General features: G+C 47.6%; 1 protein-coding gene across 4 annotated transcripts; it reads left to right on the forward strand.

Annotated features, from left to right (window-relative positions):
* The first annotated feature begins 433 nt into the window (after positions 1 to 433).
* sh3kbp1 (SH3-domain kinase binding protein 1) lies at positions 434 to 16,846 on the forward strand. 4 transcript variants are annotated; one of them, XM_086066186.1, is made up of 18 exons: positions 434 to 728; positions 3,986 to 4,179; positions 6,216 to 6,321; positions 7,135 to 7,241; positions 7,810 to 7,954; positions 8,029 to 8,108; positions 8,690 to 8,779; positions 12,468 to 12,540; positions 12,614 to 12,717; positions 12,797 to 12,892; positions 13,153 to 13,207; positions 13,273 to 13,344; positions 13,676 to 13,802; positions 13,888 to 13,958; positions 14,030 to 14,142; positions 14,310 to 14,429; positions 14,678 to 14,950; positions 15,307 to 16,846. In XM_086066186.1, exons 1-18 carry the CDS (start codon positions 725 to 727, stop codon positions 15,343 to 15,345), a joined length of 1,869 nt encoding a protein of 622 aa, XP_085922312.1. In that variant the 5' UTR covers positions 434 to 724; the 3' UTR covers positions 15,346 to 16,846. The 4 variants fall into 4 exon arrangements, with proteins under 4 accessions (XP_085922312.1, XP_085922315.1, XP_085922313.1 ...); XM_086066189.1 differs by having other exon boundaries at positions 3,986 to 4,143; XM_086066187.1 differs by lacking the exon at positions 13,273 to 13,344.
* The last annotated feature ends 204 nt before the right edge of the window (positions 16,847 to 17,050 follow it).

Consider the following 17,050-nt stretch of genomic DNA (forward strand, 5'->3'; position numbering starts at 1 on the left):
GGTAAAAAAAAAAAAGTGTATTTTTAAATTGTGTTAAATACAATTCGTTTTTTACATTATTAATAGATTAATATATGTTAATATAAGTAATAATAATAATAATTATTATTACTATTATGAATAGTGTTGGTAATTGGTCAATTATTTATGTATATTGCAAAATATATATATATATATTTTTATAATGAATTAATTAGCCAATTATTTAATGAGCTAACTAAATGAAATCAAATCATACAATAAAAACAATGATGACAAATAGAGAACAAAGTGGGATATCCAGCGGTAAAAGTTGTGTAAAGACAGATTGTTGTGACACTCATCCAGAGTCATGTTACAACCAATTGCGTCACAGTGCGCTCATTATGGGAGGGGGGGGGGGGGATGGGGGGAGTTTTTCTTTTCTTTTCCGAGGGCACACGAAAGCACCAGAAGAGGCAGCTTGCTTCCCGTTTTTGGCCACACGCTCTCTGACTCCTCTGTGGCGCGTCGGTGTTGAGGGGGGAGAAGGGAAGGAGAAAAAAGAGGAAGGAATATGGTTTCGAGTGACGCTCCTCCCGCTCTAGCGGATCTCTGGTAGCGCGGAGGAGGAGGAGGAGGAGGAGGAGGAGGAGGAGGAGGAGGAGGAGGAGGAGGCTGCGTGGCTCAACAAAGCCGCTCGATACCTGAACCGACCGCCTGCTACGGTACCGAACCAAGCCTGAGGAGCACCGAGGAGACATAAATGGGTGAGGTGCACCATTTTCACCCCTATTTTTGGAGAACCCCCTCCCTGTCCGTTCTGTATCCTCGCTCCCTCCCTCCCTCCCTCCCTGCTCCTCGCCTGCTGTCTTCTAGAATATCCCCCAGCGCATCTGGATGAGCAGGAGCGGAAAGCCCTGGGTACCCCCCCCCCCCCCCCCTCTCCTTTCGTGGGTGCTCTAATAGGTGTGAGTGTGTGTGTGCGTGTGTGCGCGTACTATCTTGTCCTTTCCCGCCATGCTCTATCGTGGATGTGCGTGAGGGGTTTCATGAGATGATGAGTTGCAGATGTTGACACGTTTGCATTCACTCTCACTATGCATTCATGTGTGTGTGTGTGTGTGTGTGCGTGTGCGTGCGCGCTGCCGTGACATTTCTCATTAGGCGCATCCCCCCCCGGCGCAGAGGGCCTGATGGCCGAGTCATCGATTGCTAAATCGCCAATTATTCCATCGATAGCGCGCATGCAGGACAGGCGAGCAGGCAGCAACGCCGTCTGATATTTTCAGTTTGGACTCGAGCATGCGTCACTCGAGCATTCCATGTCATGTGAACTTCTGTTTCGTATATAAACGCAAAGTGACAACATGGGAACGGTGTCAAAAGTTAAAACCGAGTCACTGCGGGAGGATCTCTTCTTCTTTGAAAATGACAAAAAAACTTTCAATCTTCAAAAGTAACAACAAATTGTATGTAGCGATTGTGTGGTTCTGATGGGTCCGCTGTTTCTCGTGCATGGTGAGCCACAAACAACAAATCACAGGATGCCGTCATCCTTTTGGTACCAGAGCCTGCTTGTGTGGAAACACGACGGGACGAGACATGCGTAAATAAATGCTGTCCGTGTCACAAAACTTTTCAATGACTGCCTTGAACTCAAAAGGTCTCTTTTGAGCGACACTTTTTTTTTTCTTTCTCGCAAACTTCTCTTGGGGCAACGGAACATAAGCTTGGCTAAGAAGTTCCAGAAAGAAGTCCTGGATGACAATGAGGTCCTCACAGGCGGCAAATCCAAATCCAGAAAGTAAAAAGCCTGCCAGCGTTTGGCTTTAGCCCCATAAGCTAGCTAGCTAGCTAGCTAGCTAGCAGGTAAACCAGCGCCATGGCAGCTAGCGAGGGCTAAAGCCAAACGCCGGCAGGCTTTTTACTTTTCAAGACTTGGATTTGCCGCCTGTGAGGACAAACCAAAGCTACGTGAAGAAGAAATTGAGCTCAAGTCTTGAATTTTGAGATGCGCTCTTTCGACAAACGGGAATGAGTTGTGATGATTGCGCAAAATGGCTGATCGTAACAAACTGCAAACTAACAAAGTGAGGCGTCCATTTGCCGTGCCTACGTAAAATGTTGTTAGTTGTGTTGGGGCGGCCCCAAAAAAAAGCATTCGATGTGTAAAAGCTTGCTTTCGCACGCGCGCGCGATGCAGACAGAGCGAATGCGCTAAACGCAAAAGGATATGAAAAGGATGAGCGTCCATGTGCTCGCTCGGATTCCTTCCTTCTTTACGTGGGAGAATCGTGCGCAAGTGGGATCCACACTTTGAGTGGGTTCGGCTGGCGGGCCGCGTCCACAGAACGCTGAGAACACGCAAAGCGCCGTCCGTCGCCAAAGCGCACACGTCAGCATGCCGCACGCCTGCGTGCGCGTCTGTGCGTTTTAGAACCCGGACGAGGCGCAGCTGTTGGCGGCGCTCGTCTCAGTCCAAGCTGGAGGCGGGACTTTTGCTTTGTCTGCCTCTTTGGCATCTTTTTAAATGTTAGCGACGTTAGCGTGGATCGTCACCGGGCGCCAAGTCGTCGTCACAGACGGACGCGCCTTTCGCTCGTGATTTGGTGCCAAAGCACGCTGACATCACAAGAGGCGGGCACTTTTTGCCTCTCCGTTGTAGGACGCCCACATTTTCCCGAATGCTTTCAGCTTCAAAAAATGAATAAATACGTTGACTGAGAAGGACCGACCCGCTTCCAGGGACCAAAACCTGCTTAAAAAACTAAACAAAAAAACATGCAGTCCGTGTATTTTTTTTTTAGGCTTCGCGCCAGAAAGCGCTCGCCGAAAATGAGGGCGTCGGTCAAGGGAAGGAGCGACTGGTCATTAACCAGTGTAAACCATCCCGCCAGTAACTAGTGTAATCTACTACTAGTGTAAAAGTGGAACCTGTCTCATCAGTAACCAGCGTAACCGATCCTATCAAAACAACACAAGCCATTTAACCCAATCAGCAGTCTTATCAATAACCAGCTTGACCAGTCCTATCAACCATCTGCATAACTAGTCTCATCATTAAACAGTGTAACCAGTCCTACTGATAAAGATTGTAAGCAACAGTCAGACCCGTCAATAACCTCCGGTGAAATCTGTTCCATCAATAACCAGTCCAGTCGGTGGTCAATATCCTGACGAGCGGAAGCGTGCGGCCCGCACAGCAGACGGCGGCGGCGGCGGCGGCGCTTGGCTTCCCCGCTGCGTCACTTGCACGTCGCAGCCACGCCAGTCAAAAGTTCCTTCATCAAATAATGAATCAAACATGGCGCCACTTACAACTTCATTTGCATTTGGACGTTTTCAAAAGCTTTCATTTCAGTGATTCCTCAAAAAACAACAACAACAACAACAACAACAACCTCTGTGCGTCAATATGCTGCGTGTGCGCGTGTGCGTGTTTGCAGTGGGGAAGCCAGTGTGGGTGAGTCACAGCCACTGGTTTATCCGCTTGTCTCCATGGTTACGGCGCCCCGCAAAAAAATAGCCACTTGAAAAATCGTACTTGCAAGCTACGTTAGCTCGTCTGTGGTGTCCGTTTCGATGCTTAGCTTATCAAAGTAGCACCCATTGATTCATCCATCCATGCTACTTAGCAACCGAATCGATCACGCTAGTTAGCTTAGCAAGCTTGTTAGCCTCGCGTCGCGCTTTCGTGCGGTCTCGTGACATTTGTTCCCAGAAGACGTTCTTGACACTTTACGTCCCTTCTGAGCCGTTAAAAGGTGGATTTGAAGCCTTGGCGGAGGTCCTCTCGCTCACTCTCTCTCCTCTGCTCTTTGTTTTGATCAGTTTTACCAAACATGAAACCGAATCCAGCGGCCATAAAAAAAAAGCCCCCGCGTCCGACGTTTGACGCGATCCTTGTCCGTCCTCGATGACGCCGCTCGGCTTTCCGTCCCCCCGAAGAGCGAACGTGGACGAAGGCGGCGTTTTGCAATGTTTGCCTTTTGAGACGCCAACACGCTGACTTTGTGACTCTCAGTGGAGGCCGTGGCGGAGTTCGACTATGAAGCCCAGCAGGACGACGAGTTGAGCCTGAGCGTGGGCGACGTCATCGCCAACATACGGCGAGACGACGGAGGATGGTGGGAGGGCGAGCTGGGGGGGCGCCGGGGTTTGTTCCCCGACAACTTTGTGCGGGTGAGTGACGTGACGACGCTCATCATCATCCAAAACGTACGTACGCTCATCTGGACTTGACTATTTGCATTTGAACTTGTACTTCCTGTTTTGGGAAGCAAATATCTGCGCTTTGTACTCCTTGTTTGTTCAAATGCTTTTAACGTTGGTCAAAAAGTAGTCCAAAGAAGTTGTTTTTGTACTTGGAACTTTGTGTACGTGTTCTTGTGCCAAGTCCACCCGATCCCGATCCCGACCCCGAACCCGACCCGCGGCTGTCAAGTGACGACTTTTAACAGGAAGTGAGCGCCGACACAATAAATGAGGCATTTGGACAGCGTTGCCGTCTCGTCATGCGCTTGCTTTGTGTCACAACGCTCGTTCGCCGTCATGCTGCAGGACAATGGCCGCGTGTGTGTGTGTGTGCGTGCGTGCGTGCGCATGTGGGGGGGACTCCGGCGTGTCACAAGACTCTGCACTTATGGGAATGCGTGGCATTCGGCTGTTGAACGCGCGCGCGTGTGTCCACAGCGGCTTCGCAAAAGACACAGGAAGTCATGCAGGATGTCAGGATATGATGCAATATGCTTTCATCGAGATCGTTTTTCTGACATATGGGAGAAAAAACCTCATAAGCCCGCTGAACATTTATATTATGACAGTTAGCTCAAGCGTGCTAGCTTAGCAAACCAGTTCCCAACGACATCTTTCAAGTCCAGGAGTTAAAAGAGTAACCCTGACTCTCGCGCGCGCGAGCGCGCACACACAATACAAGCAGATGTTTCCTGTTCGGGTGACGAGCCGCGTCGTCCTTTCCTCGTTTCATCTGCGTTTCATTGACGGCGCCGCGGCCGAGAGCCATTTTTTAACCGGCAGACAATCGTTGAAAAGTGAGATCCCTTAACACATTGTTTTGTGAACTTTGCAATTGGGACCCACTTGAACGTAAATCCGTCACACGGGTCCCTCAACGCTCGTTGAGGAAGAGGAAGCTGGAGGCTGGCAAATGGCCGCCGCGGCCTTTTTGCGTGGGCGCGCACACGTGTGCGTGTGCGTGTGCGCGTGCGCGCGTGCAGGCATGCGGAGTCAATCGGTGGTCGACTTCCCGCTCGGCTTGTGTTGACTTTGTAAAAACACGCGACAAACATCAGCTCGGCTCAGAGTTCTCGTGTGAAAATGTTCTTCTGCTATTTTGGGTTTATTGAATTTTGAAAAGTTTGTGATGATCGTCATTTAGTGTTTGGAATAATGTGTGTTTTAAAAAAAAAGATAAATAAAGTCGGCGTCCATTTGATGCGTCTTCCGTCTCTCCTCGTGACCCGTTGAGGGATTACAAGTCATGGAACGAGCAGCGCTAGGCTCGATTCAATTAGCTAATTAGCTAAGCATGTTGTCTTTGCCACAGACGAGCAGTTGCGCAATTAAGCCGGTCGTCTTTCGCAATCAGGCGCATACCTTCGCTTCTTTTATGAAGTGCGAAAGATTGCGTTCCGTGCCAGTCAAGTGAATGAAAACGGGAACAAAACAAAGAATCGTTCTTTCCATTTTGTCCCCGTCGTCTTCTTTTGAATGTCGAGTGTCGGTTGCTGACATTTTGTCCACGTTTGTGTCCCTTTTGACCAAGCGGAGTCGCTGTTGTCAAGGAAACAGCTTGCTATTTTATTTTCGGACCTTGTGACTCATTAAGTCTTCCGCGCCGCACGTGAGGAGACCGCGTGTGCGCATACGCAACATGAGTGTGCGTGTGCGTGTGCGTGTCAGTCCAACCGGCCCGTCTGCTTCACTGGCTCGTCTTGGCCGCACGCCGGGAGCTTATGAAACAGCGTCGCCATGGCGGTGACCCGTCATGTCCGCTTTCTGTGCTTGTCCTCCATTTTTGTTGTCCTGTCCGCTTGCTTTGGCTTTCTTCGGTCGGGATTTCGCTTGGAGTTTGTGCACATTGTCAAGCACATCCATTTTAATCGTATACTTTGACAGCCAGATGAGAATCGATTTTTTCAACAGCGACGAAGCGCAGCCTTTGTCACCCGTTCGTCCTCTTTCTGCCAAGCAAACAAAAAGCCCGATTGTCCGTCTGCTGTCTTTCCTTGCAGGAGATCAAGAAGGAGGCCAAGCGGGACGGCGGCCAGGGCCAAGTGGACCTGTCCAACGGCCGGGCCAGTCCGGTGTCTGAACCCGCCACCAGACCTGCCAAGAAAGGTACCGTCGTCCGCAAGCCCGCTTTGTGCAAAATACGTTTATGGGCCGGTCACTCCAGGCGACCTCGGAGGACACAAAAGCGGCATTCGCTCGTCATTCGTGTCCATTCGGATGATTTCATGATTGTCGTTTCTGTCGTTGGAATCATGTCACCCGGTGGACAAAAAGAGAACAGCAGTGTCCTCAACATGAAAGGATCTCGTCGGTCCAAGTTCCAAAAGAATTGTTTGATAGTGACGGTAAAAAGTATTGTTTTCTTTTGGAGTCGTATACATTTCAGAGTTGGCACTCGACATTTTTCAAAGCCCAAAAACCGATTCTTTCGTAGTCAAATCAACAATATTTGGAGCGGTTCCATTCAAACAAACAAAACAGCAACCCTTAACGTTGTTGAAATGTCTTTGAGCAGATGTTTAGTCAACAACTTTCCAGAGTTCCATCCATCCATTTTCTGTACCGCTTGTCCTCACAAGGGTCGCGGGGGTTGCTGGAGCCTATCCCAGCTGGCTTCGGGCAGTAGGCGGGGTACACCCTGAACTGGTTGCCGGCCAATCGCAGGGACTTTCCAGAGTTGCAAAATGTAAAAAAAACAAACAAACAAACAGACAGACAACCAACATCTTTGTTTTCCAATTCTATGAAAAAGCTCTTCAACAAGTAAATAGCTTTCCTGTCGTTTTCTGCCATAAATGAATCCACTTCACAAAAGAGCCGAAAATGCTTCCGGTGTCGGACGAGCGCAAATGAATCTGAAGCAAACTCTTTGGGACGACGTCATTCCTTAACCAATGTGTGCTAAAATGTCCATCGCAGCGGAGCAAATCCGTAAGCGGCGCTGCAAAGCGGCCTTCAGCTACGTGCCTCAGCATGAAGACGAGCTGGGGCTGAAAATCGGCGACATCATCGAAATCGTAGCCGAGGTAAGAGAACAAAGTCAAGCGTTGTGAAAATGCACAGCTCCATGCTTACGATGCGGCGGCAAAGCATGACTTTTGTTCGAAATGAAGCTCCGCAAATGGCTTCAACATAGTTTGGCGCCAAAGCACGAAAAGCGTCGGTCACATTTGACCGCTCAGACGCGAGCGGCGCTTTCGGCAAAAAATACAAAAACGTGCTAGTTTGCAAACGCCAACTTGTGAATGAACGGGTTTCATTGTTGTGGTTTTAAAAAGGTGCGACCCTTGTTCAACTTTGGCTTCGGTTTGATAATATAAGATAATTTTTTTATAATTACATTTGATTTTTCTCTTCAAATGTTTTTATTCTTTTAACATTTCACCTTTTCTCTGGATGAAAATACGAACGTGTTCATTACCCGCCAGTTTTTAGAGGTGCACATTGTAGTTTTGCTTGATTGGTGTTAAAAAGTGAAGAAGAAGAAAAACGGTGAACCTCTTCTAAGCTCATCAGCAAGCCATGCTTGCTGTTGTGAAATGCGTCCACCAGAGGGCACCATACGAGTGTGACGCGTGTGTTGGCGGCGTGCAGGTGGAGGAAGGCTGGTGGGAGGGCGTCCTGAATGGCAAAAGTGGGATGTTCCCCTCCAACTTCACCAAAGAGATCCTGTTGGATGCCGACGGACCCTCGGTCGACGCGGCCGCCTCGCAGGAGGAGCCTCGCGCCTGCAGCAACAGTGAGTCTCGGCCAATCACAGGCCAGGGATGCCGCCCACTTTCATGAGTCATGATGGCAATTTTTGGTGTGCAGGTAAGAACAGCCCAGGAAGCGAGAGCGATGGAGGGGACAGTCGGTCCGAAACGGGCTCCGGGGAAATCCAGCCCAAAAAGGTCATCAGGGTGCCTTTTTCACACTAGGGGCGGGGCGGGGGCGGGGGCGGGGCGGAGACACACGCACCATTTGTACATTCATGAGTCACCCCTTCGCAAATTGGAATTGTGGTTGTTTTCTTGAAAGCCGAATCTGATGACAAAGTATTGCTTTGGGTGCCGTCTTGGTGCCAAGGGACGACTTTCGAAGGGTGGAGCTTCATTTGTTCACACCGTTGTCTTGTGCAATAGCAAAGTGATGGCGCCATCTTGTGGCAGCTATATGATAATGTAGCGGGGAGAGGCCACAAGATGGCAAAGTCTCAACTCAACTCGGTTCAAAATATCCGTAAAGTCCCAAATTCCAAACACAAATGTTGTTACTACTTGCATTGGATTGGCAACAATGAAAGACGGTCACACTAGAAAATCATTTCCAGTGTTTTTTGGCCTCATTTTCTTCTCCGGCCGTAAACGGCGTGTGATATGAAATGATTTCAACATTATCTCTATTGGGCCATAAAGTGCAAGCAACACATCGGTTGAAAGTTTTCGAGATACCTGCCAAAGATGAAGACGGTGCTGTCGTGTCTTGCGTTTAGGTGAGAGGCTTCGGCTTCGGCGACATCTTCAAAGAGCAGCCCGTCAAGCTCCGCCCCCGCTCCGTGGACATCGACTCTGAAGGCGACAAGGTGAATGGGCACGCAAACGTTGTGCTGTCTTCTATTCACTTGTTTCTGCGCAACATACCCCACAACCCTTTTTCACATTTGTGCTCTTTTGCAAAAAAAGCAAAAAAAAAAAAAAAAGATGCCCCCCCCCCAAAACCTTGTCTAATAGCAGATCAAATGCATTAGTACGAAAGGAAGTATGAGGAAGGGCAAATACCAAAAAAAAAAATTGACACCCCTACAAAAAAAGTTCACAATTGCTTGTCGGCGCCACAAAATTGTGAAGCTCCTCAACTCACTTCATCATCATTCCTTGGAATTTCCGTGAAAATGAGGCAAAAAACCCCCCCCCCAATAACAATAAAATGGCGGACAGGAAAGTCGTAATTAATCATTCTTTAAAGTGTGCAGCGTTCCCTCGTTTTCTGCTGGGGTTCGCTTCCAAAAAAATAACCCAATACATGAAATCCACAAAGGAGTTAGCTTTATGTTTTGCATTTGTTAAATCAATGTTTGAAGGCTCTAAAATCCCTCACCACACACTTTATACACTTTTCTCACATTTCTCTCAAACCTTCCAACATTTTATAAAATAGGTATTTTACTGTAAAAAAAAAAACACACACACACAAACTCAGCGGTTAAATTATGTTTTTTTTGTTGTTTTTTGTTTTGCACAAGTTTGCCATGATTTTTGTTTTGGGTGAAGGAAGTCTGGTGTTTATCACTTTTACTGCACAGGAAATGCTGTTACGCACACACACAGACGAAGGGGTATGACAAGCAGAAGTGAGAGAGAGAGAGAGAGAGAGAGAGAGAGAGAGAGAGAGAAAGAGAGAGAGGGAGAGGAAGGTGGTGAAAAAAAAAGGAAGCCTTTTTCACTGACGCACACACATTCAAGCGCACATGCCCCCACACGCACACACACGCACACACACTCGGCCTCCCGCCGCCGGCGCTGATGTAGCAAAGTGTCGTCTGTCTGCGAGCCGAGAGGAAGGTAGGATGATGATGTTTTTTTTTTTTTTAAATGTCTTTCTTAATTCAATTCCTTATTTTCATGGCAGGTGACTGAATGAATGAATGAATGACTGAATGAATGAATGAATGAATGTCAGCTGTTTGCTCGATGCCAACGTTGCGGTTTTGACAGTAGTTACACATTCTGAAGTCCCCCCCCCCGACCCCCCCAAAAAATTCTATGAAGCTTGCGTAAACATTTTAAATTCCATACATGGATCGTTATTAAAAAACTTTATTTTTTTAAATTGTGTTTTTGAGGGACTGTAATGGATCAAATGCATTTGCATTCATTTATGAGTCATTTTGGTTGTGAGCATTGTAATGGGACAATGAACTTTAAAAAAAAAAAAAAAAGAAATTTAATGTTTTAGAAAGTAGAACAGCAGTTGCGCTTATAACTTTTCCCAACCTGGACATTTAGCAAATGATACCTTTCAATGTCAACTTACTATTAAAACATGCCTCAAATAACAAAAATAGATCAACCGTTTTACAAACTGTAAAACCGCTTACTTTCATTAGGGGGCGATGTTACGTGTTTTCTTGCTAATGCTAATGCTAATGCGCATTTGCCACCAACGGCCCGCGCGAATGTTTGTGTCTGTGTTGGCGAGGTTTGTAAACTTTCACTAAACATTTGTAAACAATTTTTTTGGTAATTTTCTTGTGACAAGTCAAATAAGAATAAAGTATATCTTATGTAACTCTCTCTAAAGCTGGTTATCTTATTTTTGATATGCTCGTTTTGCCCATTTCACTAACCGTTGTTCAAGTTCATCTTAGGATACATCGAAATAAGCTAGCTCGCTCAAGCTAGCAATCTTACTGACTTGTCTGTATCTACTGTATTTCGAAAGCTAGTTAGCTTTAAAGCTAATTAGCAATAGGCCCGTTTGTCCATCAACTTTGGGTAGTGCTCGTAAGTTAATTATTTCCATTTGGGCAGTTAAGCAAAGGTAGCGACGTGTGTTGGCGGATGGACGTCGTGCGGAAGATGTGAAGCGGAGGAGGGAGGATGTTTTGCAGCCTCCTTCCCGCCGCGCGCCCTTTTATGAGCTCGTCTCTTTCACGAGGCACAACGTCTCTGCATGCGGGGGTGGGGGCGAGGAGGGAGGGGGGGGTCGTTTGAAGGCAGAGGGATTTGGGGGGGTTGTGCTCGTGGTTTTGCTGAGTCACCCAAAGCCACGTCTGCTCTCTGCAAAATGCAACTTGTGTTTGAGAGAAGATGCTAAACGCCAGTGGTGGGAAGTAAGCAAGTATAAATACGTTGTTACTTTGTATTTGTATTTTTACGACTCTCTCGTTCGCACGACCTTGGAAATCCGTTTTGCCCCGCTCCCCCTCCCGTGATGTTAGTCTGTGACTTTCCCGGAGTCAAATCAGTTCTCCCACTGCACCTTTCGCTTGATCTGCGTCCGAACGAGTCATCGCGCAAACATTTGCGCGCGATGCTAAACGGCGAGCTTTTCACTGAGTCAATGTCACTCTTTGCTGAGATCGTCAAAACAAAATGAGAACGCATTCTTGAATCGTGCGTTAAACATGATTTTGCATGCTATGCAATCTGGATGAGATCGGAATTGAATTTGGCTTCAAATGACAAACACAAAGTAATTGCCTGTACAGTATTTTTAATGTCAACTAAATATACCACAAACTGTGAGCGCAATATTTTTTTAATACTATTTGAAAGTCAACACTGCTTGTAAAAATAAATGTCTTGCTGGAAGTACAATTTCCACTTCAACTAAACTAAACGCACCTTATATCACTCTACTACTTTTCTATTGAGACAAGTAATTGGCGACATCTTGTGGCATCTTAAGGCATTGCAGAAAGAACACAAAAATGAAAATAACAGCGAAGGGTGTTTCTTTTTGTTTAGCAAAACTAAATAAATACAGCTCCTCCCATCACTCCCACATAGTTCTTTGGCATGCAGATGCCACAAGATGGCGCCGAAGCAAGACTTTCCTATGAAGCGAAACGCCTTGTGCAAATAAAACGAGCAATATGGAATATTGGCTGCAAATGAAAGTGAAAAGCTGCCAATGAAAACAAGCTCCGCACCAGCAGGAGGCAGCGCAAGAAAATGCTCGTGTCTGCGTTTAAGCAAAAAAAACTAAATCCCGTTCATTGTTTCAAGACCGGAATGAGATCAGGGATTAACGAAGTGAATCGTGTGTTTCGAAAAATACATATGTGGCTCTTGTTAGCAATCTGATGGGGCGGGGCGGGTTCAGGGTGGGCGTCGTCTATGAACAGAACAGCGTGTGTGTGTGTTGGGGACAGAAGCGGCCCTGTGAGTCTTTTGCCTCCACAAACACTGCGGCGGGATCCACTCCGGCCCTCCACACAAACGCCTCCTCAACACGCACGCGCACGCGCACGCGCACGCACACACACGCACACACCTTGTACTTTTCCCACTCTCATCAAGTCAGGTAACAAAAACTAACATTCACATTAAAACCTAAACTTAAAAATATTTTTGAAGGGAATAAAACTGATAAAAACATAAAAAATGCTCTCAAAACGACACGCAATCCTTAAGAGAGAACTCAAAAGGAAATAAAGCGACGATGATGAAAAATCTCAAACTTTTAGAAGCTCGTCTCTCTCTTTCTGTCGCTGGCGAGCGATTGTTAATAAGCCTTTTGGTTTGTTTGTGTTTTTGGTCTTGCAGGTCGGCGAGTGGAAGACGGCGAGCTCGGCAGCCCCCGGCAACATGAAGGGCGACCCCGACGGCAGAGCAAAAGGTCAACTCCAGCTCGTCCGTACGTTTTCGTCAAGCGCTCGCTCGTCCTCACTCTCTGCGTAAAAAAAAAAAAGTGCTTCCAGGACGAGAGTTGTGCAAAGTCCTCTTCCCGTACGAAGCGCAGAACGAAGATGAGCTGACCATCAAAGAGGGCGAAATCGTCGCCATCATCACCAAGGTGATTGTTACGCCCGCCCGCGTGCGTGCGTGTGCGAAGGACCCAGAGGCGTGTCCTTACCCGGCGTGTTTGCGTGCAGGAGTGCGCCGACACGGGCTGGTGGATGGGCGAGGCGGGCGGCCGGCAGGGCGTCTTCCCCGACAACTTTGTCAAGCTGCTGGAAGCCGAGAAAGAGGTAATCGCTTTTCCACACTTCTGGGAGAGTTTCATCTTGGGGGGGAAATTTGCAGCCGGTGGGCTTCACAAAAACGGAAATAAGTTACAACATTTCCTGTCATATACTATGCAAGCAGCGGTTCTTTGGCATACCACTAGAGGGAGCCAACAAGGCTCCAAAATGTCAATAAGATGAACAAGAAACTTTTCAAACTAGCTCTTGAATAGGAGGGGTGTCCCAATACTTTTGTCCATATGGTCTCCATCTTTTTATCGCAGAGACCAAAGAAGCCGCCTCCTCCCATCGCACCGTCAGCCAAACACGCGACGGCAGGTAAGAAAATGTCCGTCCTCCGCTTGACATGTGAAAGAATGACGAGACAAAATTGTGACCGTTAGAGAAAAAGTCGGACGTCAAGAAGGTTCCGCCGGAGCGGCCTGAGCACCTGCCGCACCGAGACCAGGATCGAGGTACCCGCGTTGGTCCCGCCTGCTCTCACCAAAACGGACTAATTTTTCCCAATTTCTATTAACAGTCATTAGCTTTTCCTTTTTTTTATATTTAGTGTTGGCCTTGCTATGGATATAACATCTGGAATAATATACGTTGCAATATTCTGTCTCCTCGAGTGAACTTGCTTCGAACAGCATTCGTCTCCTTCATTCACTTTCCCAAGACGATTCTTTCTCCTTCGACTTGAACAATTCCACTTCCTGTTTCCATCCCAAAACAAAATGGTTGGTTGCGAAATCGACTGCACGGGAGTCACACAAGTGTTTGTGTGTGCGTGTGTGTGCGTAGGTGACGAGATCGTCAAGCCCTCCCTGCCAACGGTCCTCCCCAAGAAAAATTTCCCCCCAAAAACGTCCACTTCCTCTTCCACTTCCCAGCAACCCCCGCGGCGCCCCGAGAGACCGCCCGCTCTGGCGTCAGTACGCGTCCTCGGAACATTTCGGGTATCCCCGCCCTCTTCCCATCCTAACCTTTGTGCTGTGTGTGTTTTGGCTGCTCAGGTGCGAAAGCCCCAAGTCGGAGGGCGGGGCTTCGCCACCTGAATGCGCTCCCGACAGGTCCCATAACACCGGTGAGGACGCAGCACGACCATTGCGATGACGTTGTTGCGTCTTTTTTTTTTTTTCATGTGTGTGTTTTTAGACCTGGACCTGGACCTAGACGCGGTGGTCCCGTCGGCGGAGAAGCTCAGTCACCCGACGGCGTCGCGGCCCAGAGTCACGGACCGTCGGCCTCGCTCGCAGATCATCACATCGGTGAGAACGTCTGGACCAGTGGAGCAAATGAATGAATTTCCATGGGAAGAAAAAAAGAAAAAAGAAAAGGAATCGAAGGCGTGAAAGCGCCCTCTGCTGGCTGTAGAACCACTCGCAGAATAGCCGACAACAACCTGTTTTGATTGGCTGCCTTTCTGACTTGACAGTCGTCACTGAGCAGCAGCGATGCGGACCACCCGGTACCGGAGCGGGCCAAGGACGACCCAGAAGCGGTCCAGTCCAGACCTGTGGAGGTTTCGGCAAGGAAGGGACTTCCTGTCATCTCGGTAAGCGCTAAATGTCACATTCTAAAAAGAGTTGTTTGACCCAATTTTCTCAGTTGTTTTATACAAAATAAAGCCAAGCTTGAGTGAAATTAACCCAAGAAGAGGATCTGACCCAACTTTAACAAACTGACACTAAGTTTCTTGTTTACATTTAGCTGTCGTACTTTGTACTTACTCCAAGTTGAATCCGAACTTCCCACCTCCATCCAGTAGAGGTCACCGCATTGTTTGTATCCACGTGAGCGCAGGTCGCCGAGAGTAAATCCCAGCCGGCCGCCAAGTCGTCGTCTTTGAACCCGCCCGCCGGGCCCGGCCATCGTCCCGCCTCGCCGTCGCCCCCCAGCCCGTCCCCGGAGCTGCGGCTGTCGTCGCCCGCGGCCGCGCCCACGCTGGAGGACCTGAGGAGGCAGGTGCGAGAGCTGCGGAGCTCCGTGGAGCTGCTGAAGAGTCAACACAGGCTGGAGATGAAGCAGCTGGCCGGAACGCTGGACGAGGAGAAGAAGATACGGCTCGGTTTACAGGTCACATCATTCTTTTGCTACCTCGGGAGAGAAGTTGAAATATCATTTCCGGTTCACTTTTTAAGAGTGAGGATCAAGAGGGTTTCAAACTAATAATAATAAAAATAATAATGAGAATCAAGGATTTAAAAAATAGCTCAACTATGAATGTGTGGCCTTCACTAATTGTTTTGGCGCCATCTTGTGGCATTAATGAGAACAACTTCTTTTTTTTAAAGTCACAAAATCTTGATCGACATACAGTACATGCTTTTATTTGGACTTTGAAAAGGGGTTCGAAATTGTACCATGAAAAACGCAAATCAAAAGTGACCTCAATAAAACGTGAACTCTCGTTTGTGTGTTTGCTGCGACAGATGGAAGTGGAGCACATAAAGAAGATCCTGTCCAAATGAGTCCAGGCCAAAACGACGTTTGTGCCAAAACGATGGTGACGATCGCCAACGAGCATCGAGGCCTCAAACAACATGACCTCCCCCCGCACCCAATCGCAACCCCCCCCCCCCCCCCCCCCCCGCCATGATGTCGCCTTACCTTGTGTTTACGTCACAATCTCCTGTTCATTTCTAAGCAGCCTTTCTCTCTGCCGTCTTCTTTCCTGGCGCCCGCCGGTGCTGGCGGGTGGTCGCTGTGTTGCCGTGGCGACGCGCCACTCACAGGTACTGCCGTGAAACGGGTGGCGAAGGCCCGTCGGAACCCCCGCAGGCCGGTCGGTTCGGACCGCCGCTGCGCTGTCGTGCGTCCACGCCGCGGCCTTCCCGCCTCTTAACTCTTGCGTGCGTGCGTGCGTGTTTGTTTGTGAGGCAATTTCACAAGTGGCACATTTTGGCTCCAAATTGATGGCACATGGTTCAAAGCAAGATTGATGTTTGTCGTTCTTTAGCATTCATGTGTTGCTAATGCTAATTTGCCAACTTCTCATGATTATATTTCAATAGGCTAATTGTCTCGCTACACAAAAACTTTGGGATATTTCAGGTTAAATTGACCTGAAAACATTTTGCGATCGTGTCTATTTTTGTTTAAATCCCATCAAGCTTCCAGATGCTAACGTTACAGGATAGCCTGAGAGTTCAGATCTTTTTATAGCAGTGTAATAGCGAGATGGCGACTCAGAATTAAGTTAGCCATTTTTTTTTTTTTTTTTTGTAGCTTGACTTGCTTGGTGAAAACTTTAAAAACAAAAAACGACTATATTTGGATTTGGAAGTCTTGCCTGAGTCTGTCCTTGACCCGATGGTTAGCTTAGCGCTAACGACACAAATCCTAACGATTCACTGGACTGCCCGTTCCATTGACAAAGTGCGGACCGTTGAAAGAGTGAGCGAGGGCGCCCCCCACAGGCACAATCATGACAAGACAAGCGAGCTCAAGCTCATCTTTATTTCAAATTTTGCCTCCGGCTGAGCGCGCTAATGCATGACATGAGCACATCTGTGATGATGACGATGTTTGCCTTCACACACACGTGAAAATGTTGTGCCCTTTTTTTCATTATTATTTTTTTTTACCTTACCCGAGTTGTTCCGGTCGCATCAAGTCGGCACTGGCGCTTTTTCGCCAGCAGTCGCTGGTTAGCGACAGGGTCGAGGGAATGTAGGCTGTAAAGGTGTGTGTGTGTGTGTGTGTGTGTGTGTGCGTGCGTGCGTGCACTAACATGCACGGCTGTTTGCTCCCTCCTCGTACGACGTCTGCACAGAATCTATGGCAACACATCACTGTGGCCTTCCTCTTTTCACTTGATTGATTTATTTTTGTTCTTTTATTTCTTGACGTCACACAAACTACAGATCATAAATATATATATATATATATATATATATATATATAAAAATATAAATATATATATGTATACTTTTATATTTCAGTGGAATAAAGATGCTATTATGTACTGTATGTGTTTGACGTATTATTTCAAGCATCAATAACAATTTAAATTTGCCCCCTAGTGGCTGCCAGCAGGAGTGGCACATGAGAGCAAAATATAATCTCAACACATTTGTTGCGAGGGACCGAGATGTGAAAAGATGGCGATAAATCACAAATTTGGTTGAAATGAAGATCTTCAACTCAACATAGTTTCTTGCTATCAAGATGACA

Source organism: Leptonotus elevatus, chromosome 21 (assembly GCF_054856555.1).
Source record: "Leptonotus elevatus isolate MCC_2025b chromosome 21, RoL_Lele_1.0, whole genome shotgun sequence".
Taxonomy (NCBI): domain Eukaryota; kingdom Metazoa; phylum Chordata; class Actinopteri; order Syngnathiformes; family Syngnathidae; genus Leptonotus; species Leptonotus elevatus.